This window comes from Chrysemys picta, chromosome 6 (assembly GCF_011386835.1).
Source record: "Chrysemys picta bellii isolate R12L10 chromosome 6, ASM1138683v2, whole genome shotgun sequence".
Classification (NCBI taxonomy): Eukaryota; Metazoa; Chordata; order Testudines; family Emydidae; genus Chrysemys; species Chrysemys picta.
The window spans coordinates 127,160,811-127,187,392 of record NC_088796.1 but is presented as its reverse complement, the minus strand read 5'-3'; the positions used below and the strand labels follow the sequence as shown (position 1 = coordinate 127,187,392).

General features: G+C 45.0%; 1 protein-coding gene across 5 annotated transcripts in view; it reads right to left on the bottom strand.

The window, feature by feature from the left end:
- Window positions 1-26,582, bottom strand: part of DNAH6 (dynein axonemal heavy chain 6) — a 203,099-nt gene that overhangs the window by 154,458 nt on the left and 22,059 nt on the right. For all 5 annotated transcript variants that reach the window (XM_065549807.1, XM_065549809.1, XM_065549810.1 and 2 more), the window contains exons 13-25: window positions 25,827-25,978; window positions 25,037-25,189; window positions 22,094-22,345; window positions 20,382-20,510; window positions 18,348-18,461; window positions 14,768-14,911; window positions 14,175-14,387; window positions 13,267-13,359; window positions 7,140-7,259; window positions 4,795-4,975; window positions 1,301-1,397; window positions 864-1,059; window positions 89-253 (exon numbers count right to left, since the gene is read on the bottom strand). In XM_065549807.1, coding sequence (XP_065405879.1) covers window positions 89-253; window positions 864-1,059; window positions 1,301-1,397; window positions 4,795-4,975; window positions 7,140-7,259; window positions 13,267-13,359; window positions 14,175-14,387; window positions 14,768-14,911; window positions 18,348-18,461; window positions 20,382-20,510; window positions 22,094-22,345; window positions 25,037-25,189; window positions 25,827-25,978 — 2,009 coding nt within the window. The remainder of the gene's footprint in view (window positions 1-88; window positions 254-863; window positions 1,060-1,300; window positions 1,398-4,794; window positions 4,976-7,139; window positions 7,260-13,266; window positions 13,360-14,174; window positions 14,388-14,767; window positions 14,912-18,347; window positions 18,462-20,381; window positions 20,511-22,093; window positions 22,346-25,036; window positions 25,190-25,826; window positions 25,979-26,582) is intronic.

Below are 26,582 nucleotides of genomic sequence, written 5' to 3'. Positions count from 1 at the left end.
AGCAAGTTATATGTCTTTAAGTGTGAACACAGGGGTGTATTCTATCACAGTAGGCAAGAAAGATCACACAACAATTAGTGTGGCTTACCTGAGATGGGTGTCCAGCAACAACCCATTCCATTCTCACTCTGGTTTGATAATCAGCAATAGCAGCTTTAGTCAGGCGTCTAAGAGAAGAGAACATGGCTTCTTCTACTTTACTAAGCCAGTCTTCTACATTTCCTCTGGCCTTAAGTCCTTTCCCTAAGCCAACCTACAATCAAAAGCTGTGTTAACCATGGAGGTACTATTTCCTCTGAGGTTTATACGTTCCTACCTTGATACTGTAGGTGTTTTCTAGGATCACTGATGGCACAGCAAAAAAATACTAAGTCTGATTCACCAGTGTACTACTCTATAGGACAAGAAGCAATGGGCTTAAATTGCAGTAAAGGAGGTTTAGGTTGGACATTAGGAAAAACTTCCTAACTGTCAGGGTGGTTAAGCACTGGAATAAATTGCCTAGGGAGGTTGTGGAATCTCCAGCATTGGAGATTTTTAAGAGCAGATTGGACAAACCCCTGTCAGGGATGGTCTAGATAATACTTAGTCCTACCATGAGTGCAGGGGATGGGACTAGATGAGCTCTCGAGGTCCCTTCCAGCCCCGTGATTCTATCATTTTTATGCCAGTGTAATGCCACTGAAATCTAAGGAGCTCTAGCCTTATAAACCTGGAGTAATGCAGTGATGGATCTGGCCTATTCTGTATTTTATTCATATATAACAGTTGTGTTTCTAACTTTTTCCTTTCACGTACTGTATATATGGAAAATATATATTTACTGGAAACAGATTAGAAGAGTAATCAAAATATTTACTTACCCTCTCTCCCTCGGGCGACAACATTGCTAAAATATCATTAGTAAAAACCTTTTCTTCTCCCTCAGATGGAGTCATCATGGCAAACTCTAGTTTAGAAATTGAATCAAAGCATTTTCTTAAATGAGGCTGAACTGCTTGAGGATTGCGAGTCTGGGCCAAGATTTCCAGGAGTTCATCGTTTGATAAAAAGTAAAACCTGTTTGATAAACAAAAGAACTTTAGATGCAAAATATTTGACACAAAAATTAAAAAAAAAAAACCCCACAAACATTCTCATGTTAGCTAAAAATAGTACAATTTGGAAGAATTTTATAGTATAACTAAAGATTCTTGCCTTTTGTATTAGTAGCACACAGTAGAACATTAAATCAAATATATGCCTTCTATTGATGTCAATCATCAGATTGCACGGATTGTTTGCAATGACTTTTACTAACCTGGGGAAGATAACTCGCTTGGACTCCAAATAAGCCTCTAGGCATTTTTGAATTTGATCAAGTAGCCCATTGTTATTCTGAAAAGTCTCTAAGAGGCCTATGAAGATAAAAAAGATTACTTGAGAAAACAGTGTAGTGAGAATAAAAAAACAAAAGAGAAATACTGTGATTAAAAGTGCAAGGAAAAACTCCGTTTTTTATAAGCTATGGCTGAAACCCTCTCACCAGATAAAACTAAATATTGTTACGTTTTAATAATTTCAATGCACATTTTAGGGCTTGCAAAGAATTCACCTATGAAACCGGGGCACATATTCAATTACTGCTTCACCCACTGAACTCATTTCAATTTAATGCTACATGGGCAAAACTCCTATCCCTCACATGAAGCCTGAGTAAACAAACAGAGGATCCTGCCTCAGGGTTATAGGTGAAAGAACTCATCCTTCACAACATAGTCAGGGCACTTGACAGCCACCCAGCTGTTCCTTGGCCGCTACTCCAACCACTGGGCTGTAATAGTGGCTATGAGCTACCCAGGCACAGGGATGTGCGCCATTTTATGGCTCCAGCGCGCCTTGCCCCCCTCTATCCTTCTGTGCCACCCTGGAAAAAGCCAAGATCGAGCAGTACTCAGTGGTGAATACGAGAGATCCCCTGCCTGTGGCTTGGATGCCTTGTGCAGGAAAATATTTCATAAAATCCAGCAAGTATCCATTTTGTTTCTTAAAATATTGTACATTCTGTAGACTATGAAAAATGTCAATGGACAGAAAGTGATTCAAACAACCAAAGAAGTCTAAAAACCAGTAAAAAGGTCCTAACATTCTACAAACAAAAGTGGATTCAGCAGCAGAAAGCTGAATGTTTTGGCTGCTGCAAATTTTACTGTAATCCAAAATGAACTCTCCTACCCTGGCAAATGAAAGAGTTAGTGTCCGGTGCCACTTAGTACCTGGATCTTAATGCTTAACATGGAAAACCTTGAGTCTGATTTTCCATTGCCCTGCACCTTCTGAAGTCATTGACACCATTCAAAGTGAGTTTTAAATAGTTCATAATCAGAATGGTAATGATTTCTCCCACTGTGCACTTCTCTCCTGTGTGCATTTGCAGGATCAAGCCCTTAAGGAAGAGTTTACAAGTCAGGTTAGTGAAGTAGGGGAGAGATGGAAAGATGAGTGTAACGGGGTGGCTTGTGACAAGGATCGCCTGGTTCCGCTATAAAGCGCAACAGGAAGCTGAGTGGAGGATGCTCAGGGAGATCAGAGGCTGCTGGGAGTCACCAGGCTCTAACAGAAAGACTTGGGACTCACAGTGTGTTTACACTTAAAATGCTACAGTGGCACAGCTGGACCGCTGCAGCTGTGCTGTTGTAATGCTTCAATGTAGACACTACCTATGCCAATGGGTGTAGGCAATCCACCTCCCTGAGAAGCAGTAGCTAGATTGACAGAGGACAGTGCTATCTACACTGGGGGTTAGGTCGGCTTAACTACACCGCTCATGGGTGTGGATTTTTCACACCCCTGAGCAACGTAGTTAAGCCGACTTAATTGTCTAGTGTTGATCATGTCTGAGACTACAGGCACGAAAGGCCTGGGAGGACCCTGATAATTGGTTAAATGCATGGAATTGAACTGGTTTGTGGATAAAACAAGGAGGGTAGTACTGGATACAAGAGTAAGAAAAGACTCCAGCCAGGTACAATTGAAAGTGGCTTGCCAAAGCAGAGAAGAGCTGCAAAGAAAAGACTTGGGGGAGGAGAGAAGCCTCCAGACTGATTTTTGCTTTCTGCTTTATATCAATAAACTAACTAGACATGGGGCATGGCTACACTGGCGAGTTAGAGCGCATTAAAGCAGCCCCGTGCGCTCTAACTCACGACGTGTCCACACTGGCAAGGCACATAGAGTGCTCTGACTCCACGGCTACAGCGCTCCTGGTACTCCACCTCGGCGAGAAGCATAACGTTTGATGCACCCCTGCTGGAGCACCGCGGCGCCAGTGTGAACGCCCTGGTCTATTAATGCGCTCTGATCGGCTGCCAGAAGTGTCCCACAATGCCTGTTCTAGCCACTCTGGTCATCACTTTGAACTCTACTGCGCTGCCCTCTGGTGACCAACTGTCAGACCCGCCCTTTACATTCTCTGGGAATTTTGAAAATCCCCTTCCTGTTTGCTCAGCCAGGCGTGGAGTGCTCTCAGCGCATCTTTCCAGGTGACCATGCCTTCACACGCCAGGCGATCCCCAGTATGGTGCAGTGGCGAGGTGCTGGACCTCATCAGTGTTTGGGGGGAGGAAGCTGTCCAGTCCCAGCTGCGCTCCAGCCGTAGGAATTACAATACCTTTGGGCAGATATGAAGGGACATGATGGAAAGGGGCGCACTGCAGTGCAGGGTTAAAGTGAAGGAGCTGCGGAATGCCTACCGCAAAGCCTGCGAGGCAAACAGGCACTCCAGTGCTGCCTCCACGACCTGCCGTTTCTACAAAGAGCTGGATGCAATACTGGGGGGCGACCCCACCTCCACTCCGAGTACCACCATGGACACTTCAGAGCCCAGTTCAACAAGGCAGGAGGAGGAGGAGGAAAGCAGGAGTGAGGGTGCTGAGGAGAAGGAAGACACCCCGGCATCTCTAGATGCATGCAGCCAGGAGCTGTTCTCAAGCCAGGAGGAAGGTAGCCAGTCGCAGCGGCCGGTGCTTGGGGAAGGACAAACACCAGAGGACGTGCCCAGTAAGCAGCTTTTATATTGGGAAGGAAGTTATTCGGTGCGGGCTCTTGGGGCGAGCAGGGTTAGGTCTGCATGCATGGACAATTTTCGCTCTCCGAAGGCTGGTTTAACTCAAAGTGCTCTACATCTGCAAGTAGATGCAGACCCTTGGATGCAGGAGCATTATTGGACAAAAAAGCCTGTATGGAGTTTATTTAAGGAGCCCTCTGAAAGGGGAAACTGAGGCAATGGGCTGTGTGCAGAGCTTTCTTGAAGCCATCAGGGTGTGGTTGGGAGGTAGAAAGGCCACTTGATGACAGTGAGGGAAACTGATTGATAGAAAGACACCAGATATAGGGGAATAGGTAGAGAACATAATATAGAGAACGGTTGCAAGGAGAGAAAGTAAAAAGGAGACAGGATACTGAAAACAATAATGGAAGATATATATTATGAGTGGGAAGAGAAGAGAAAGCAGAGTGAAAGTAGGGAGAGAATGCATAAAGAGAGCAAATGAGCTATAGCAAGTCACATTTTGAATATATATTAAACAGAAAGTTGATTGACAACATATTGCAATTAAATGCAGTACATAGTAAACAGGACACAATTGTCTTATTCCTTTACGCTGCAGGGGGATTGGCCTTGGGGAGGAGCAGTACAGGTATTTTTCATCCTACTAACAGACATAAGTGTTAGTCTAGCAAGTGCTGAATAAGGATTAACATCACCCACAATGGCTTATACATTGATTGGGATAATACACCATTATTTTATACCAGGCTGAGTAGCAGCACGAAGAGCATTTGGCAGACGATTAACTTTTCTCATTACTTCCTTCCAGGACTTATCCACCTGTAAGAACATCTTTGCCTCTCCAGGTAGCTGCCTCTGTATATCAGGAGCACTAAAAATACTTTCTAAGTAAAGCCAGTTTCTCTGACATGTCAACCACTCTTCCTAGAAAAAAAAAGGAAAACTTGAGCAATTAGTCCCCATCCTTACAAAGGAGAATTATTGAAATACAGTATGAATTTTAAAATTAGGAAGCAGAAGAAAATCCACAAATATTAAACATGAATCCTCCATAAGATTTCAGATATCCACCCTTAGCCTGTCAAAACTTCAATATTCATTACACAATTTTAGCCCTTTGGCTCAACTATCAGACATTTGATGAGACAGTGTGCACTTTGCCCCCCACCCTCCAAAGATCTCCTAAGATCATTTTCTACATGGCAAATTGTATGGTCACGAAGAACATACATTTCCAATACACTCACCAAGTAAACTCTATTTGATAACATGCTAGGCTGCTTTGAAAAATCTGGCAAATTTTCTTGGACATTTGTCAGATTCTCTCTTAAATTGTGATTTATTTTTTTAAAAAGGGAGAAAATAAAGGATATAATATATGCTGCTTGGGAAGAACCTTTATTTTATGACATGTGACAGGCTGCAAGAGACTGACTTGGCCACCAGGAAACAAAGGGTTAACTGCAGGTCTGCTGCCTTCTTCCCTTGCATGAAGATTAACAGGATGGTGCTGGATATTGCAGGCCAATCAGGTTCTCCAGCAGCACAAAGATGTCATACTATGAGGTGGTATCTCCACAAGGCTTTTTTGCCCCAAACTTCCTACTGTGGTAGCAACATTAGAAGCGTTGGTGTAAGCAGAGCTCCAGGCTGCCAGCATTTTCAGCACCATGTCCCCTAACCCTGCTCAGAGTAGGTCTACAGAGCACCGGCAGCTATTGGTGCGATCAGTGGAGTTGCAGTGGTGGTAGCAACAGTGAGAAATTATAGAGAAATAAGCCTCAGGCTCTGTTCATTGTTACCCTACAGCCTCTCTGCACCAGCTAGGCCGGCACAAAGGGGACACAGAATAGGCACAATCCCGCTTCCAGGTGATACTGGCCCCTGGGGATATCTCTGCGCTGCAGTTAGACCCCGTGGCTGGCCCGTGCAAGCTGACTTGGGATCGCAGGGCTCGGGCTAAGGGGCTGTTGAATTGCAGTGTACACATTCAGGCTCAGGCCGCAGCCCAAGCTCTGGGACCCGGCTACCTCTCCCGTACCTGAGCATGTTTAGGACCTCTTGTTTTCTCCTGTTGCAAAAAACTCCCCCAGCTCTGACCAGTGCTGTGTGAGCCCCTCCCAGTGCTACGTCTGCAGAGGAAGAGAGCTGGCCAGTGTTGCTTCTCTTTCTAATATTAATGTTTTACTGTTGCTAATTTTAAAATCACACATTCACATTTTCCTTTAGTTTCAATATTTTGAATAATTTTCCAATCATTTATACTACGGGCATTTCAATTTAGGTCCATATGCTTCAAGTATTATTTAGGCCAACGGGGCTTTGTATATTGATCCTCAATTGATCATCTGCAGTATTTCAGTGCAGAACCCTTCCTCTACCCATGACATTAGCCCTGTCCACCCCACAGCCGATAAACTGGCCACTATTTCAGTGCAGAACCCTTCCTCTACCCATGACATTAGCCCTGTCCACCCCACAGCTGATGAACTGGCCACTATTTTCCCTCACTTACATGTACCCAACCCAGAATCGCTCCCAGTTATCACACTTTCTGGCAAGAAGTGCCTCATGTCAAGAACTCAAAGCTGACCTTGTCATTCCCACTCCAGCAGCAAGGCACCAGCTACCCCACTTTGCAAGGGGCTTGGACCTTGCCTCCCATAGGCTGCTGGACCCACCCACCACCCACACCAAGACCTGGAGAGATCTGATACCACTACCACTGAACGCTCTTACTATGCACCCTAGCTTCTCTCTGCTTGCGGCCAACACACACTTCCAATTTGCAGAAGCCATTCACTTGCCAGTTAGATAGCATTCCCAGGGTGAAAGTTAAACAAATATAAGCTTGTTATTTGGACTGTGTAAGTCACTGACACATTCTGAATGATGGTTTTCCCAACAAATATAAGATCAATGGGGACTTTGTGACAGCACCTTGTAAAATTAGGTTAAAAAAAAAGATCTCCTTTCAAGCAATTTCAACATATTCAGTATTATAAAATAAACTAGAACTCCGCCACTTTGTCCTTTATTTGAGACTCAAGCTAAGTCCTAAGAAGCTGTTTTGTTGTTTGCTACTCACCAATGTTTGACTAAATAAGGAGAGCTGCTTTTGCCATTCATCAACACGTGCTTTCAGAGGGCCCACATATCGTGAGGAGGCTATAGTTGCTACATTAATAGTGCTGTCATCAAGAAGAACCTTAAATAAGAAGTACACAGTCTGTCAGTTACTGTCTGGGGACCTGATTCTCCACTAGCAATGATCAAAATAAAATGGATGAAGGTAGGTTATTTCAATACAAATGGTTTGTTGCCTAAAGTTTTAGTTGAATCAAACTTTGGCTGAAGTGTATGCTATAATTTCATAACATATTTTCCAAATCACAGAAATTAGGCCCTGATCCTGCCAATGGCTCTGCACAGATCATAGAATCATAGAATATCAGGGTTGGAAGGGACCTCAGGAGGTCACCTAGTCCAACCCCCAACAGACCCAAGCGCCTGCAAAAAGGGTACACCGTTGCAGGAGAGGGGTTCTAGATAGGTTTTATGCAGTCATCCAGCTGATATTAGTTCTTCTAGTTCTAATGTTTGATATTAACCAAAGACCAGTGGGGGCGAAGCTGCACCTTGTCTTATGGAAGACTGTATACGGAGGTTCGGACGTGAGCGCTCTGATTTCAGAAACACGCCTTGCTGAAGTGATGGCTTCCAAGATAGGTAAAGGAGTGACCAGGTAGCCAATGGCTCGAACGGGGGCCCCGTGAGCTTGGAAAGAACCAGGTTAAGATCCCACGCCGGAACCAGTTGACGCAGCTGTGGGTATAGGCGGTCTAAGCCCTTGAGGAATCTGACGACCATCGGGTTAGAGAAGACCAAGGAAGCGTGTTCTCCTGGGTGGAACGCCGATATAGCAGCCAGGTGCACCCTGACCGAAGATATCGCCAGGCCCTGCTGTTTTAGGGATAGGAGATATTCAAGTATAAGTGGGATCGACGCCTGCAAGGGGGGCGTGGCCCGCTGCTCGCACCAACAGGAGAAGCGCTTCCATTTGGCCAAATAAGTGGCCCGTGTAGAGGGTTTCCTACTGCCCAACAGAACCTGCTGCACGGAATGTGAGCATTGTAGCTCCGCCCAAGTTAGCCATGCAGCATCCACGCTGTAAGGTGGAGCAATTGCAGGTCGGGGTGACAGAGTCAGCCGTGGTCCTGAGAGATCAGGTCCGGGTACAATGGAAGCGTGATCGGAGTCTGTACCGACAGCTCCAGGAGCGTGGTGTACCAGTGCTGTCTTGGCCAAGCTGGAGCGACTAGAATCATATGTGTCTTGTCTCTGCGTAGCTTGAGCAGTACCCTGTGGACCAGTGGAAATGGAGGGAAAGCGTAGAACAGCTGGTCCTTCCATGGTAGCAGGAAAGGGTCTGACAGGGAGCCCGGAGATCGCCCCTAGAGGGAGCAGAACACGTGGCACTTCCTGTTGGCGCGTGAGGCGAATAGGTCGATCTGGGGAAATCCCCACCTCCAGAAGATGGAGTGGATGATATCTAGGCGAATCGACCACTCGTGCGTTTGGAAGGACCTGCTGAGACGGTCCGCTAGAGTGTTCTGGACTCCAGGGAGGAACGATGCCATGAGATGTATCGAGTGGGCGATGCAAAATTCCCACAGGCGAATGGCCTCCTGGCATAGGAGGGACGATCAGGCTCCCCGTTGCTTGTTGATGTAGAACATGGCCATGGTGTTGTCTGTGAGGACTGCCACGCAACGGCCATGTAGGAGACCGTGAAACGCCTGACAGGCTAGGCGCACTGCCATCAGCTCTCGAACATCGATGTGCAGAGCTAGTTCGGATGCAGTCCACAGGCCCTGCGTTTGGTGCTCCCCGAGGTGAGCGCCCCAACCGAGAGATGATGCGTCCATGACCAGGTACAGGGAGGGTTGTGGGGTGTGAAACAGCACTCCTTCGCACACCGACTTGTGGTTCAGCTACCAGTTGAGAGAGATCAAGACCGAATTCGGAACCGTGACCACCATGTTCAGGCTGTCCCGACAAGGACGGTACACCGATGACACCCAGGCCTGAAGCGGGCGGAGCCGAAGTCTGGCGTGCCTGGTTATGTAAGTGCAAGAAGCCATGTGTCCCAACAGTCCGAGGCACTTCCTTATCGTGGAAGTCGGGAAGCCCTGGAGGCTGCAGATGATGTTTGCGATGGTCTGAAACCGAGGGTCTGGCAGAAGAGCGCAGGCAAGTCTGGAGTTTAAGACTGCCCCGATAAACTCTATTCTCTGGGTTGGCTCCAGAGTAGACTTTTCTTTGTTGAGAAAGCTGCGCAACTTGTGGAATGTTTGTAGTGTGATTTGGACGTAGGATTGAAGCTGCTCCCTGGTGTGGCCACACACCAACCAATCGTCTAGATACGGGAACACCTGTATCCTTTGTCAACGAAGGTATGCTGCCACGACGGCCATACATTTGGTGAACACTCTCGGAGCCGTGGACAAGCCGAAGGGAAGGACGGCAAATTGGTAGTGTACGTTGTTTACTACAAATCGAAGGAAGCGCCTGTGCGGAGGGTAGATTGCTATATGAAAATATGCGTCCTTCATGTCGAGGGCGGCGTACCAGTCTCCAGGATCCAGGGAAGGGATAATGGTCCCCAATGAGACCATGCGGAACTTCAACTTTACCATGAATTTGTTGAGTCCGCGTAAATCTAAAATGGGTCGAAGACCCCCTTTTGTCTTGGGGATCAGGAAGTAGCGGGAGTAAAACCCCCTGCCCCTTAACTCTGATGGAATCTCCTCTATCGCCCCCATAGAAAGGAGCGTAAAAACCTCCTGTGTAAGGAGTTGCTCGTGAGAAGGGTCCCTGAAGAGGGACGGGGAGAGAGGGTAGAAGGGGGGGGATGAAGAAAACTGGAGAGCATATCCCCCTTCCACCGTGCGAAGAACCCAACGGTCCGAGGTTATAAGGGACCAAGCACGGTGGAAATGGGAGAGGCGATCCCGAAATAAAGGGAATGGATCCTGAGTGGTGGCTAGTATGCCATCCTCGAGCGCACCTTCAAAAATTTTGTCTAGGCCCTGAAGGTGGTCTAGGAGGGCCTTGGTTCTGACCGGGTTGGGGGCCGGTCGACCTCCTTCTACCACCTCGTCTACGCCTTCTGGGGAAGTCCTGTCTTGGACAAGGAGGAGGAGGGTAGAACCTCTGGGGCTGGGGCCTAAAGGGCCTGCGCTGGGGTCCTGGGACATGCATCCCCAGGGAGCGCATGATGATTCTAGAGTCTTTTAGGCTCTGCAACCGGAAGTCCGTCTTGTCCAAGAACAGTCCCTGACCATGAAATAGATCCTGTAGGGTCTGTTGCAGTTCTGGCGGCAAATCAGACACCTGGAGCCAGGAAATGCGTCTCATGGCTACACCTGACGCCAGTGTTCTAGAGGCAGAGTCTGCTATGTCTAGTGACCTTTTTACCTTCGTCTACTAGGGCCCCAAACTCCTCTCTCGAGTCCTGCGGGACCAACTCCTTAAATTTACCCATGGAGTTCCATGAGTTGTAATCGTAGCGGTTCAAGAGCGCCTGTTGGTTTGCGGCTATGAGCTGCAGACCCCCTGCCGAGTAGATCTTGCGTCCGAACAAATCGAACCGCTTGGCGTCCTTCGATTTGGGCGCTGCCGCCTGTTGACCATGGCGCTCTCTTGCATTCACTGAGGAGACCACTAGTGAACACAGCTGAGGGTGGGTGTAGAGATACTCATGGTCTTTAGAGGGGACAAAGTATTTCCTCTCTGCCCCTCTGGCAGTGGGTGGGATGGAGGCAGGGGTTTGCCATATGGTGTTGGCGTTAGCCTGGGTCGTGCGAATGATGGGCATCACCACCCGGGATGGGGCATCAACAGAGAGGATGCTCACCACCGGGTCCTCCACCATCTCCTCTGCCTGTAGATCCATGTTCTGTGCCACCCTACGTAACAGGTCTTGGTGGACACGGAAGTCTATCGGGGTGGGCCCGAGGTTGTCGTGCCCGCCACCGCCTCATCTGGGGAAGATGAGGAAGATGCCTCAGGGGGTAAAGGATCCAGAGGTGGGTCTGGGTCCGAGGGTCCCTGATGTCCAGGATCCCCTGTACCGGGGTGTGGGGCCTGCGTGGGCATTGGCACAGGAGCCTCAATACCCTCTGGGGGAGGACGGGTAATGGTGGCCTCCAGTACCCTGGGCTCTGAGTGTGCTGAGCGAGAGGCCGCTGGTGGAGCCCCTTGTGCCTGGTGATATGCCCATGGGGTCCAGAAAGACCAATGTGCAGGGTCCTGTCTAGGGTCCTCTGCCCCATCCTGCCAATGGCCCAGGTCGTCCGCTGCCTGACCCTGAGCAGGATAGGCTGAGCGGGAGACACCTTCAGAAGAGCGAGACGCAGATCTTGAGGGCCAGGGCGATGCCGAGCGTGATTGCCCTGGCTCCTCCTGGAACGGTGCCGAACGGTGCCAGTCCACAGGAGAGCAGTCTCTGCGTGATGCCGGGGAGCGGAACCGGGAGCGAGAACGTTGCTGATGGCCATACCGGTACCGGGATCCAGATCTGGATCGCAAAGAAGACCGTCTGTAGAATCGGTGCCGGGAGCGGCCTCTCGAACGGGATCAGCGCTCATACCGGTGCCAGGAACTGCGTCGGGACTCTGAGCAGTACCGATGCTCGGGTTGGTGCCGAAAGGTGGACCGGTGCCAGGAGGAAGAGCTGGGCCGCGAGTACGACCGGCGCCGTGATGAAGACCGGTGCCAGGACTGCGAGCGGCGTCGGGACCTGCTCCTAGATCAGGAGCGGTGCCGAGAATCCACGCTCGGAGATGGAGGGCGTAGCAGGGCAGGCTTGCCCCTGGATTGCACCGTGCAGAGCGGATGCGGTGCCGCGGTCTGAGACGCTGCCGGTTCCGTGAGGGCAATGAGGTCTCTCGCCATCGCAAACATCTCCGGTGTAGACGGGAGACACGGCTCAACCACGGAACGGGGTGGTGAGCCAGTCCGCACCGGACTCAATGGCCCTACTACCGGTGCCGGAATCAACGGTGTCGATGATGGCGCCTGTAACCTCGGACGTTCCGATGCCGGACGCGACTCCGCAGCCGGTGCGGGGGGCGCCGGTGCCTGCTGTTGCGTGGCAGTCTCCTGTGTTTTACGGGGTCTCTTGTGACCCGGAGACAGGGAACGGCGCCGAGGGGCTTGTGGTGGACGCGATGCCGATGGAGGATCGTGCCGTGGGGTCTTATCCGCGTCTCCTCGCGGTGCAGTACCCGAGGCCGTCGCCGGGGCGCTGCGCACCGAGGCATTCGATGCCGGAGGTTGGCATGCCAAAGGAGGATCTGGGGTAAGTGCCGCCTCCATAAGGAGCTGTTTAAGACGAAAGTCCCGTTCCTTTTTGGTCCTGGGCCGAAAAGTCTTGCAGATCCTGCACTTATCGGTCTGGTGAGACTCCCCTAAACACCTTAGACAAGAATCGTGGGGGTCTTCCGTTGGCATAGGCTTAGTGCAGGTCGCGCATGGTTTAAAACCAGGAGCCTTGGGCATGAGCCCAGCTGCACGCCGGGGGGAAAGAGGGAGATGAAAACCCCCTTACCCCCGCTAACTACTTATAACTACTCTGTAACAGCTATTAAACTACTAAGCTATACTAAATCTATAACTAACAACTAACTACAACAATAACTAACAAGGAAAGCTAGGGAGAGTGGAGGACAGCTATGCCACGCTCCACAGTTCCAACGACCGTCACGGGCGGTAAGAAGTAACTGAGGGGGCGCTGGGTCGGCTGGGGTATATATCCAGTGCCATGAAGGCGCCACTCCAGGGGGCTCCCCAGCCGACCCATCGGGTGTTGCTAGGGTAGAAAATTCTCTGACGATCGTGCACACAGCGCGCGCACACCTAATTGGAATCGATATGAGCAAGCACTCGAAGAAGAACTGAATGTTTATGAAAAATTACAAACTCTCTTGAGAAAAGATTTTGTTATTAAATGGATAAGCAAAAAAAATGTGAATTTATATTTTGTTTATACATTGTTTAAAATAATATAAAATGTTCCATCAACATAGACCATTACCAGGTCATTGCCAGAATTTTATAAATGTAACCTGCCACTGCTAGTTTCATCTGAATTTTTGCTAGTTTCACTTGAACTTTTCTCAGCTGTCTATTAAGTACAAGCAGTGACTTACCTGAATGTCGTCTGTACCACCAAGGATAAAAACATCTTTAGAATCACGATGAGGAAGAACAATGAATTCAGTTGTTTTCCAAGAATCCTCCACCTGGTTGAGAAAATTATAAACCTTGTAAATCTACTTACAAATACTAAAACATTTAGGTTTTACAAAGTAAAGTGTAGAAAGTCTAATTCCAACTAATGAAAAAACTGCCCTTTCATCTAAAAAAACCCCAACAACAACGAGGAGTCCAGTGGCACCTTAAAGACTAACAGATTTATTTGGGCATAAGCTTTCATGGGTAAAACACCCAATTCTTCAGATGCATGGGGCTAAACAGACACTGTCAAATGATTGTTTTACTTTGTGGTGTTTGTTCTCTCTTCTCAGAAGAAAAAGGGAAAAAATCTCTGCTGATTTTGTCCTTTTCCATTTAACAAGCATCAACCTTTTTCTTATTTTGCATAAAACTATAATAAACAAAGCATGGTTTTTGTCTGTTTACAATAATGTCAACTTGCCTAGAGACTCTTCAAGCCAAAACATGACTTCAACACAGACTTGCTGACATCAGGGGGTATGTGCTACTGGAGAGGCAGCCGAGAAGGCACAGAACGTTCTGTGGGCCCAACATTCTCTGCCAAGGACAGTTCTGTGGGCAGTGCACCTGCAGCATCAGTCTCTGCCTTTGTAAGCCCCCAAGAACATGCTCCTTGGAAGGGCAGAGGTCTATTATGACAGAATGTATTTCTGCTTTATATTTCGCTCAAATATAAAAATTCTACTTACCATTAATGTGGTACTTATATACTGTGTATATACTTATATATTGAGAGACACATTCTTAGTCGTCCGTAAAAAGGTCAAGGTTTTCAGCACATTGTCAAAAACAAAGACAAATGTTTGTTTGTAAAAGTTACCTTTTTGAGAATGGTCTCTAAGGAAGCTTCTCCAGAAGCTTGTCCAGAAACATCCTGAATTTCTTGAGAAAATTCAAAAGCACTGAGCTCAACCAGTCGAGCCAAAGATAATGGGTATTCCACGTCCACCAGTGGTGCATTAACTATTTGCTCCAAAACTGCCCAGTGCCTGGGTTTCAAAAAGGGGTTTCTTAGGTCTGAGATAACTGGAAGCTGGAAAAGTAAAACAAACAATATATTTATTTTTCATTCACGTATTTTACAACCCTAGACCTCTCTCAAAGCACCATCTTTTAAATAGAGCTTGTAAGTAGAACTTGTAAAAGACTTTTGATCAAAATTTTTAGAAACAAATGATCCTTTTCCCCCCAGTTTCTTTTTGTTTGAAATTTTTGGCAAAAAACAAAATCGTTTAGTTTTCAAAAACTGAAGTTTTCAGTTTTTTGTTTTTTCACTCCTTTTCCATTTTGCCTCTGGACGAGTTATATAAAATGAGGGAATCTTTGAAGTTTATTGAAAAATAAATAGTATATTTTAACTTCATGTTTTTCTAAAAAGCTTTTTGGAAAGTGAATTTCAAGTTGCTATTTTACCTTTTCTCTCATCTTCTCCACATTCCCCTTGAGCCGGGGCACTATATTATTGGGTGGCAAACCCTTTTCCAATTGATTCACAAATTTGGCGTACTTGGAAACCTGAGAATTCAGGTATTCTGGATCCAAGCTATCAAATTTACACTGTGGAAACCAAACAGAGAAAATATATTAATTAATGGTCACATTCACTTTGAATAGTACCTCACTCCACAAAGAAATCACTGCAATCAATGGCACTACTCATACAGTAAGGCACTACTCAACATAAGTAAGGATAGCAAAATCTGACACACAGTGCGTCCAACAGTTACAGTATATGGTCAGATCCTGCAATCCTTGGGCACTCAAAGGCTTCAAAAGGCAGTATATTCTTAAGCAAAGCACTATTATATACATGTAATCCATTAAACACAGGTAAAAGAAAGGTACTACAATAGAACACTAATGATAGGGAGACTCAGTGAATTTTGCAAATTAAAAAGAAAAGGCTCTACTGTGGTTTGATAATAGGCAAAGATGGCACTTTTGATGCCTGCAGTCTTCCACTGCCACAATTAGGGTGACCAGATAGGGACAGTCCCGAATTTTGGGGCTTTTTCTTATATAGGTACCTATTACTTCCCACCTCCTGTCCTGATTTTTCACACTTGCAATCTGGTCATCCTAGCCACAATATATGGAATGACCACAGTCTTTCTTAAACAACTGCACAACAACAAAGTACAAACACAAACAGGTTTCCACACAACTCAAGTCCCAGCATTGTCTGCCTTGTTTTCACCAGGGACCAAGCCTTGTCTAAATCTCTATACAGCACACACAGACATCTAGTAGGTAATTAATATACAGCAAGTAAATACACCATGACACCAACTACCATACCATGACAAGAGGTAGGGTGAGATGTACCATATACCTTTCAGATGCGGAATCCCTCTATGCTCTGGTGGAAGAAGGCTCCCACTTAGGGTGTATGGCAGCCTGATATACAATAGGAAACACACCTCAATATTTTATAGGAGGGCACAAATGGAGCCAAATTTGATCTAAACGAGCAGAAAAGACTAAAAGTAGTGGGGGAGGCAGAAATTACAAAACACTAGTATTGAGAAGTATGAGACACCTCGCGCAGCACAAAATCAACCTTTCTTCTCCATTTATTTTGTTAGTTTTCACTGACAGAATCTAAGATAGCTGCATACATTACTATATACCTTGAGGAAACACTCATAAAAAATCAGCACAAAGCAGATAAAATGTTGATTTTTCTGACGAATGCAGCTGCAGCAGCACTGATAGGGAGCCCCTCTTCCAGTCAGCAGTGAAACAGGAACTGACAGCTAGAGGCACTAAGGGCTAGTTCATCTCCTCAACAGGAAGAGAACATCCCATCCGTTGGAGGGGAGGTGCTGGCCGCCCTAAACCTCTAAAGTCATGGCAGTTCCCACCAGTACAGCACTGGGAACCCACCCACACACAAGAATGGGGCATTACTATAATGACTGAGGCTTTATATGCTGTCTCATAATAATATTATTTATTGATTTATATGTACTGCAGGAGCACCTAGAGCCATTGTGCAGGACCCCAGTGTGCCAGGCTCTGTACACCATCTAATGAAAAGATGGCCCTGGCCATAAACAATTTCCAATCTATGGATATTATTAGAGAGACAATTGGTGGTTAGAACACAGAAGGTATCAGTGAGATGTTTAAATTATTGGCAGGTAAATATAAAACAAAAATTTCTTCACAAATCATGCAGTCATCCTGTGGAAATTACTACTGCAGGCAATCAGAATGTCCAAAACTATAGCTGGATGTGAAGAGGAGGTGAAAGAATTTTACAACCCAGAAGAATATTAGCTGTTTTGTTGGCCAAGACATGAGTAATCAAAACTCATGCTTTGCGGCGTCATCTGACCACTGCAAGGTCCAACTCATTACTCCTGGAGGCATTCTGCACCAAAAAATTAAAAATTCTGCGTACTATATTTTAAAATTCTGTCAAGTTCTGCAAATTGTATTTGTCAAATAAATGTGGAGGCTCCAGCATGGCATTGGGGAGCACAGGCTACTGTCTGCACAGAGGTGGGAGATCACTGTGCAGCTCCCCGCCCCGGGACCCGGACTCAGCGGAGAGGCTGCACCCAACCCTGACACAGCGCAAGGACTGGGCCTGCCCCTCTTTGCCAGATGCGCCAGGTGTGGGCAGGCAGGCTCAGCAAGGCAGGATCCAAGTGTGGAGGGGCTTAGCATGGGGAGATCCAGGTGTGGAGCAATCTAGGTGTGGGAAGCTCAGTGGGGGATCCAGGTGCAGGGGGGATCTGGATGCACATGGGCTTGTTGGAGGGTGCAAAGGTAATGGGACTCTGCAGGGGGGGTCCAGGTGAAGGTGGCTGGGGAGCAGCATGGAGGGCGTGGGGGGATAGCACTCGGAAGGGGCGTGGCAGTAGGGGGGCTCAGTGGAGGGGGCAGTTGCTGGGGGAGTGGGGCTCAGTGGGGTGGGGATCCAGGTGCAGGTGGCTCGTTGGGGTGGTCCAGGTGCAGGGGGAGTGAGGCTCATTGGAGGGGGGGTTCTGGGTGCAGGGGCCTGAGGCTTGGTGGGAGGGTCTGGGTATGAGGGATATGGAGGCCCGGGAGTTGGGTGGATGGGGGAGCAGCTCCCTGTACAGGGATCCCTCCCCCTGCAGCTGAGGAGCGATGGGTGCAGGAAGTGTGTGTGTGGCGGGGGGGAGGGTTGCAGTGCGTCCTACAGCTGGGGGAGAAATCTGGCGGTGTGTCTGACACGGCCCCGGATGCCATGCAGGGGAAGAGGAAGTCCCGTTCTCCCCAGCCCAGCCGGGACTAGCAGCGGAGCCTGGTGTAGGGTAGGAGACACCAGCCAGTTTTTCCCCAGTCCCATCTCCTGCCCCACAATCATTTACCTCTCTGCTGGCTGCCCTGGACACCTGAAACATACTGCTGGGGAGGGACGCATGAGAAAGTCATTTTTCTGTGGGGAAGCAAAGAAATCTGCGAGGGACATTAATTCCGCGCACGTGCAGTAGCAAAGAATTTCCCTGGGAGTAACTCATGTATATTTTGAAGAGAAGCCTGAAGAAAGCCAAATGAAGGAAAGTGAAACTTTATCTAAGGGCAGACTATTTCTATCCTGTTTTGTTTTGTTTTTCTTTTTCTACTTTAGTAGCCTTAGTAACTGCAGATATCCATAGTGACACAGAAAGATTAAGTAGCCTTCAAAACCCAAATGTTTGTTCTAAATGGTTAGAATAAAACTTATCTACATAATTCCTGCCATGTTATTCAAACTTTACAATTTGCTTCACAATACTCACAAGATAATATATAGAGCAATTCAAGAAGCATAACCCCTGGAATAACTTACAAAAATATTAGCTGCATAGTAATCTTTTAAAGCTCTGTGATGCAAAAATCTATAATGCTATTTTGGAAAAATAAAAGAAACAGTATTTTTTCTACATATTATAAACTAGAATTTTATATTATAAACTGTATTACTGTATAAACATCATTTTTATACTTGGTCATTTAGGAATCAGAGCATTTAATTTACCTCCATCCATTCTGTTTGGAGTATTTCCCATTCAGAACAAGAATCCCAAAGCAGCTGTTTGAGTTTCAGTTCTGCACTAACTTCCTCCAAAGCATCAAATTTTGAAATTTCCACCTTAAAAGAGAAATTTAAAAAATCATTTTAATAATTTCTTATTAAACAATCTACTGTATATTTTTAAAAATACCCACTTCACATTTGCCAAATTCTACAGTTAACATTGGGGAGGGAGTGGGGATACCAATTTATCATATTGCTTTAGGAGCAAATAATCTGTTCTAAACCATATTTCTTCTTAAATACTTTTGTGCAAAAGATATGAAATTATTGTGAACTCCATGCAGTTGTCTTGACTCCTTTTATCTACTGCAGTCGGTAAACACTGCAGTCTATTGAATAATTTTTAGTCAGTTCTGTGAAAAACTGCCAAGGCACATACATTGCATTAAACCAGCTCTCTCCATCTGTGCTGAATATTCAACACTAAACAAGGATATGCTTTAGGCAGCTGGAACAGCTCTGTTTGATTTCCATAGTATACCCAGTCCTGAGAAGGATCAGTGACATTCCCTTTAATTACAGGTAGAGGAGCTCTCTCACTATAACAGATTGCAATAATTCAATTTATCACCCATAACCAAAGCAAATTTATGATAACTCAACTGCCCATGTTTTCAGATGGTATTGTGGCCACCTAAATATTATGAGGATCCAGGTGCTACCCAAAGATGGCATTAGGTTAGTAACTAGCAAATGGACATCTTCCAAAAAAGTCTGTTCTTTCCAACAGCACGCTAGTGCTACTTACCCCTCTAAACCTACTGATACAACTGTACATATGTATCCACTTAACGCACATTTCCAACCCCATGGAAATTAAAGCCTCCTTCAATATAGTTCTCAGGAGTTATGACATACAGTTGTGTAACCCACAGTGCTTTCAACTACTAGAAGTGGAACCTTTGAAAGAAGTCTCAGCTGTTGTACTGTCAGATATTGTACCGACCGAAGTTACAAGCTCTAGTGGCCATTCCAGCAATGTAGATACCTTCTGAGCGGCAAATAAGTTGTAAGGTGAATGCTTCCAAAGCTTACAAACTACCTGTCATCAGCAGTCCTCATCAGCATTACATTTATAGCCACACAAACATCCAGGCTTGGTGGCAAAGCTCTCATCTAACGCTCATGAGGCCCTCAGAAAACAGATGGTTCATAGATAGTACAAATGAAGTCAGTGTTTGTCACTTTTGTTTCTTTAATGTAGCTCTTACAAGGGTTATGCTCCAGAAGAACTCTGGTTTCCAAGCCTATAAGGAATCCCAAAGCCCAACGGATTCACAGACTCTAAAGAGGAAAAAGATCTATTAAAAGACGTAGCCCAACTCCCTGCCAATGGAGGATTGCTCCCTACTGCACATTTCTTGTGCATTTTTTCCTAGCTGAACAGGCCAATGGGGGAGTCCAGGTGGCTGCCATAGGCTGCTCCATGGTATTATCTGAAAATTCTAATCAATCAAGGTACTTCCTCAGTGGATTAGCTCCTTCAATGCAGACACATCAAAGAAGGTACAGTGTGTGGACATGTGGACTCCCTCATGAGCCTGTTTGACTAGGAAACAATATACCAGTAAACGTGAAATAGGACATGGGTCTAGCTGAGCCTTATCGGAAGTGAGCCACAAACAATCCCCAGACTTCTAGCTGGGTCTTTGTTAGTCCCTTGAACTCCCACTCCCCCACACGTAGCTGATGAAGATTGTGATTTTCATAAAATTCTCTTTAAAATGCTTACAAAGATTACAAAATCCATTGGTTTAATTAGGACATCACACACAATTTTTCAAAGGAGCCTCAATCCAGCCTTCACTTGTGCATGAGCAGGTTTGGGCAAGAAATACCTATTTCCAAAAAGATACTAGCCAGGGCATTGGCTTTACAAAGTTCTGCTATTCAGAAACATTTGTTTAACACTGCAAAAAATACAGTTCAATTCAGGTTTCATAAAAGTCCAGCAAAGAGCTGGGAAAAAATTACCTTAAAATTCTTCTGGTAGGATTTATACTGGAAGGCCCGTTTCTGTAGCTCATCTAGAATGGTTTGCAAGTCTGTTAGAGTTTGTTTTACTTTGACTTGGTCAGCTGCAATATCCAAAATCTGTGGGTCCTGTTTAGCAAAACCAACTTTGTTAAATTTAGCTTTTAGTCCAGGTTGAGATAAACATCCTATATTCCAGGCTAATGGAAATAAGTTTTAAACTCAGTAACATATACAACCAATATTTCAATATTCAAATGTATAGCATAACGTATGTGTGATGAGATTTAATCTACTTTAAATGACCAATGTAAATAGGTATGGAAAAGTTATCCAGTATCAAAGATTCCAGATCAAATCTCTTCTCTTTATAAATGAAAAATATATTCTCTCCCCGCCATCTTCAATTTGCCAACAGTTGGTGAAGGTTAGCTCCCTAACTGAATAGATCATGGAACCTCACTATGCCATGGCTAGAGCTACACATTAAGGGCATCTTTCCAGGACCTGATTGCTTATGGCAACATCTGTGAGGAAAACCTGCAGTCAGGCAAGTCATGGTCCCTTTTATACCCATAATCATGGAATCATAGAATCACAGGACTGGAAGGTCCTCTCGAGGTCATCTAGTCCAGTCCCCTGCCTCATGGCAGGACTAAGTATTATCTAGACCATCCCTGACAGCGGTTTGTCCAACCTGCTCTTAAAAATCTGCAATGCTGGAGACTCCACAACCTCCCTAGGCAATTTATTCCAGTGCTTAACCACCCTGACAGTTAGGAAGTTTTTCCTAATGTCCAGCCTAAACCTCCCTTGCTGCAATTTAAGCCCATTGTTTCTTGTCCTATCCTCAGAGGTTAAGAAGAACAATTTTTCTCCCTCCTCCTTGTAACAACCTTTTATGTATTTGAAAACTGTTATAATGTCCCCTCTCAGTCTTCTCTTCTACAGACTAAACAAACCCAATTTTTACAATCTTCCCTGATAGATCATGTTTTCATTTTTGTTGCTCTTCTCTGGACTTTCTCCAATTTGTCCACATCTTTCCTGAAATGTGGCACCCAGAACTGGACACAATACTCCAGTTGAGGCCTAATTAGCGCAGAGTAGAGCAAAAGAATTACTTCTCACTTTTAAAAACATGTACACTTCAAAATATGTCTCAGCATTACAGATCAAATCCTGCCCCTCTATCCACAGCACCCTGGTTACAATGGAACTGGTGTGGTTCCCTTGCCAGTGGTAGGAAGATGAGGATTTTGGGACTCCAAGTGGGGTCCGAGGGCAGAAAGGTGAAGGAGCAAGTGCCAAGCTGATGAACCCCATCACATGCAGAGGCAGTACGTATGGGGGACATTGCTGAAGCTCTGAGATAGGTTGGGGAGAAGGATTTCATCCCTCCAGTCCCTGAGTGACCCACTGTGATAAGATCTGCTCTGTTTGGGTGCAGAAGATACAATTTGGTCCGATATGTTTAGATCCATAAGGCCAAATCCTGCCCTCAGAAATACTGTGCAACCCTTCAACTCATACAGCACAATTTAAAATGTGAGCATTGGCATCGGATTACAGATCACACCTTACTTCACATTGGTGAATAGACTGTTGATAACTTTATAGTCCTTACTACTGCTCAGTTGTCTTGTTTTATTAAAACACAATTTCAGAAATAATATACAGTATAAAAATAATGTAAACTGCTCTTTGCAAACCTGGGCTTGCTGTTTCACTTCTTTCACTTCCTCATTTAGCTCTACAACATCTTGGTCTAAAAGTTGACAAAATTTAGTAATGCTGGAATCTCTTTCACCCACTGATTTGTCAATTGCATTGCGAACCAAAACAATGGATGGTTTCAGAGTTGCAAAAAGAGCAAAATCTTCAGGAGGTGTCGGTACTTGGTACTGTTCAATAAGCTGATACATCTGAGTTACCACATTTCCTTCTTCTTCAAGGCTTTCAATCTGCAAAAATAGTCATACTTCAACTATTGTGAATCAACCATGTTTTCGTAAGTAATCCTTACCATTATTTAATCTTAGTTACATTGCTGACAGTATCAAAATATGGTTATTACAGTAAAATAATTTTAACAAGGGGAAGAAAACAAGTCCTAGCCAAAGATTATCTTTTTATGTTATTAAAATTAACAGGTTAATCATGTCCCTGAATTTTTTCGTTTCTTATCTCACTACTGTTTGAAAATAGAGTATGTCCAGGCTGTTGGAGAAGACAGAAATGTTTGGTTGGACTTGTGGCATCTTCTTCAATGTACCCTTCCTTAGCATACAGTATGTTATGTTACCATTTTATTCCATTATAGAGAGTTTTGATACCAAAATATTAGGCAGTGGCACATATAGTTACTCTCTCAGTTTGCTTTATTTTGCTGGTTGCAAGTCAGTCTATTTCTGGATGTTCTGGAGAAGATGGATTTTGCTGCTACTAAAAGTGTGAAATTTCAGTCTAAAAGGAATTTGAGAAAGTTATTAGCAGCAGTCACCACCTGTGAATGCAATAAGTACACATTTTTCAGCTGGCAGTAATTAGAAACATTTTGAAAATGAAAACAGGCAGGTTTGTCCTTACCTGTGAAGTTGTCTCCTCATAAAAGGAAATCCTCTAGTCTGGAATGGACTATTAGTTTGGCCACACCACCATGAGCATGCAGAGGCAGCTCACTGCCAAGGATTTCTAATATCACAGCTTCCCCCTACATATGCTTGGTAAACTGCATCACAAGCCCAGCAGACAACTTCCAATGCTTCTGACCCTGAAACAACTAACAACATGTCCAGAAGCTGCCATCTTCTCTCAGTGAGGTAAGAAAGATTTGTACAAAAAGGATGAAAAAGAAATCTCTTGGTGCAGTTGATAAGGGACAACTTTAGAAAGGAATTCCAAGATTGTCTGTAGGACCACGTTGCCATGACTAATCAGACATTAAAATACTTCCTTCTCACAGAGGTGACTGGTATAAGAAAAGCTACTTTAAATGAAGAGGAAAAAAACATTGAGGTTGTATTCCACAGTTCAAATGACTGTTGCATCAGCTAATCCAAGAACAACTTCTGACTGCCAATGGGTGTTTGGCTAGAAGGATAGATTTTTGTCACAGCATACGTAAATCTGAGCACAGTAGGATGAGAAATTAGCGTCTCTCTTCTGAAGGAATCATGAGAGCTCCTAATACAGCCACTTGGATTCTTAATGTATTGATTGAACAAAAACCAAATATAGGTTTTGGCTGAAACTGATTTAGCACTGAGGCCATGTTGCATACAATACATCAGGTTCTGAAGATATGGTAACAAATCTTGGATGTAGAGTCTCCCATAGTCTGAAGGAGAACATTCTCCAGCTTGTTGGGATGACCAAATTCACAATTCATTCTTCCAAGTTTTAGGCTGTCAATTAAACTATGCCTTGGTCATGGCAGCACATGTGTTCCTGGCACCAGGAGGTCTTTGATGACCATAAACACTAACAAGGACAGACTAAAAGAGAAGGCATCTATCTTCCATGCCTTGCTTTCCCATTCCCTGGAGCAGAAGAGATACCACTTTTGTTGCCATTTGAGTCAATCTGTGGATTCCCCCACTCCAGGAAGACCAACTGAAGCATTTGCTGTTCAACACCCTCACTGTCTAGGGGAGAGTGTCTGATGACTAAGCCAATTGGCCTGGCCGTTGATCATACCCTGCACAGAAGCAGCTGATATCATTAGGTTCCTCTTCCTGTACTGTGTACGAATACTTCCCATGGCACAAGTGAAATTCTATTTGTGCACCCTAGCCTAAAAGGGAGGCATATCAACTTGATCCTGCTAACTAGGACCTTTCCTGTGTCAGATTTCTGATCTTGCACCACCTTTTTAAAGGCTAAGGGACTGAACCTGGGAAGGTGAACTAGTTGTCCAAGGACCTTGGCCATTGACAAGAGGAGCATCTGAAGAGGCTCTACATGTAAGAGTTACCACTATGCAGTGTCAGCACAGAAAATCATCAGTCTCAGAAGCTGGAGGGGCTGCCAGATAGTACCCCACTGCTAGAGGAGGAGGATACTCATAGATAGTGGCCCTACTATGCTTGTTTTCTCTAGTCACATCCTCCACTAAGCTCTGTGCATCATGAGCCTGCCAGGAGAGGAGTGAGGAGGAGGGAAAAGAACTCCAGACATAGCCAGTGACCAAAGCCATTCAACAGCAAACTGAGCAGAGAGAGCTCTTCTCTTCTTGAGCTGCTTCTACCATAACACTGGGCTTGAGACACAGTTCCCAATTTTATAAAGAGGGAAATGTGGCACCCAAACTCCTCACCACTGTGCTGTCTCTGTGATGTGATATGAGACATCTCCGTGATGGGAGTGGTGAGCTCAGTAGTCCATTCCTGACTAATGAACTGACTGCGTATAAGCAAAAAAATATAACACAAGTTTGATATTAACTCTGATCCAGTCTTATAATTTCTAGTGATGCTCCATTGAGAAATGATAATGTACAAACTTTATTTTTTACTTTTGCGGGGGTCTGCAGCATGTGACTATATGGTCTTCCTTACCCACCTTTTTCAATAAACTACATATATAAAATATACTCTCAGATTCCTAAGGCAGTGGCCCCTCCCCCCATCTCCAGAAAGACAGAATGTACTTACTCGTTCCTGAATTTCATCAAGGAATATCAGGCTATTCACATATTCTGTAGTTGTGGATGGGAGAAACTCAAGTTTAAATTTGGCATCTTGTGCCTCAGTTATAATGTCAGTCACTTTTTTCTTCCCAATAACTGGAAGCATATCATTAATGACCTAGAAAGCAAAGGGAAATACTAGATTGTGTAAAATATTCTTAAAGCTGGAGGTGAAAGGTCAATAAATTCATGCTAATTTGGCCTGGATGGCAGCGAGTTCTAAAGATGAAGAGCCCTCATGGAGAATGTTCTGCTGGCAGCTCCTTTCTTTTTAACCAACGGAGTCCAGCTCGAGACCCTCCACTGATCTCACCTGTGGCAGTATGTCATAGGGAGAGGTGAACTCTCTCAGTTAGGGAGGTGCCAGGCCAATTAGGCCTTTTTCAGAGCAGATAATTTTTTTAAACTTGATCCTATAACAAACAGGCAGCCAGTACAGATCCCAAAGCACTGGCACTGTGTGCTCATGGCAAGATACTCCACTTTACAATCAAGATACCACATTGTAATATTTTGCAGTACTTCTTAAAGGATGTTGCAATGTACCTGTGAAATTAGTGTATGAACTGAGTTTAAAAACAGGATGAACCCACGATATTGCTGGAGAGGTCATAACATTTTTATACTAGAATATAAACAACAGTAGAACTTTAAACAAAAGGAACTGGCCAGCTTGTCCAGTTGCATCGCTAGGCAGTCACTGACCTTAGCAAAACTGAAATGGAATAAATTCTTGCTATTGCCTGTAGACTTACCTCCAAGCAGCGCTTTGGTGATGGTATTAATTTTTCTTTCAGTTTTCTAGCATCTATAAACAACAAGCCTAAATTTCTTTTCTGCTTTATAGCCAAAGCATCTTTGTGTTCTCTGTGATATTTCTCCAGTTGTTCCGCAAAGAAATCGACACCTGTGTATTATAATGACAGTGTCAAACTAAAAATAATAACTGACACTTTGTCTGAAAACTGCTTTATCAAAAGTGTATGCACAATTGTATTAGAGAGTTGTAAACAGAACAAAAGATATCTAGAACTCTGATCATCTAAACAGAAACCGATGCAAACATCTGCTATTCAATAGAACAATGTACTGAAACTACAGACAGAGCTATGTGTCAGTGTTTCAACTCTAAGGTTCAGTTTTAAGAGATAGACACAGACCATTCAATTTGGATAAAACAACCTTCGCCCAAAGCTAAAACCAAGCCTTTTGAAATTTAAGTTCTATAAAGTTTGATTAACTTTTTCTTTTTAAAGGCATGACACTTGTCCTCACTGAGTAAATAAACATAAAGGGAATGGGGACCTACTCTGGTTTATGAAAGGGCAGTGGGTAGGGAGAGGCTGTGCCAGGGCCGAGGGAAGAAACCATCTACTGGAGGGACAAAGGTGCACTGTTGCTGGAGGCAGTGGCCCTTGCATGGTGCAGGTAAACATCAGTACCTGCCTAGCACACCGGAGAAACACTGAAATACTCAAAACGCCAAAGCACTATCTGACTGTACACCAGGG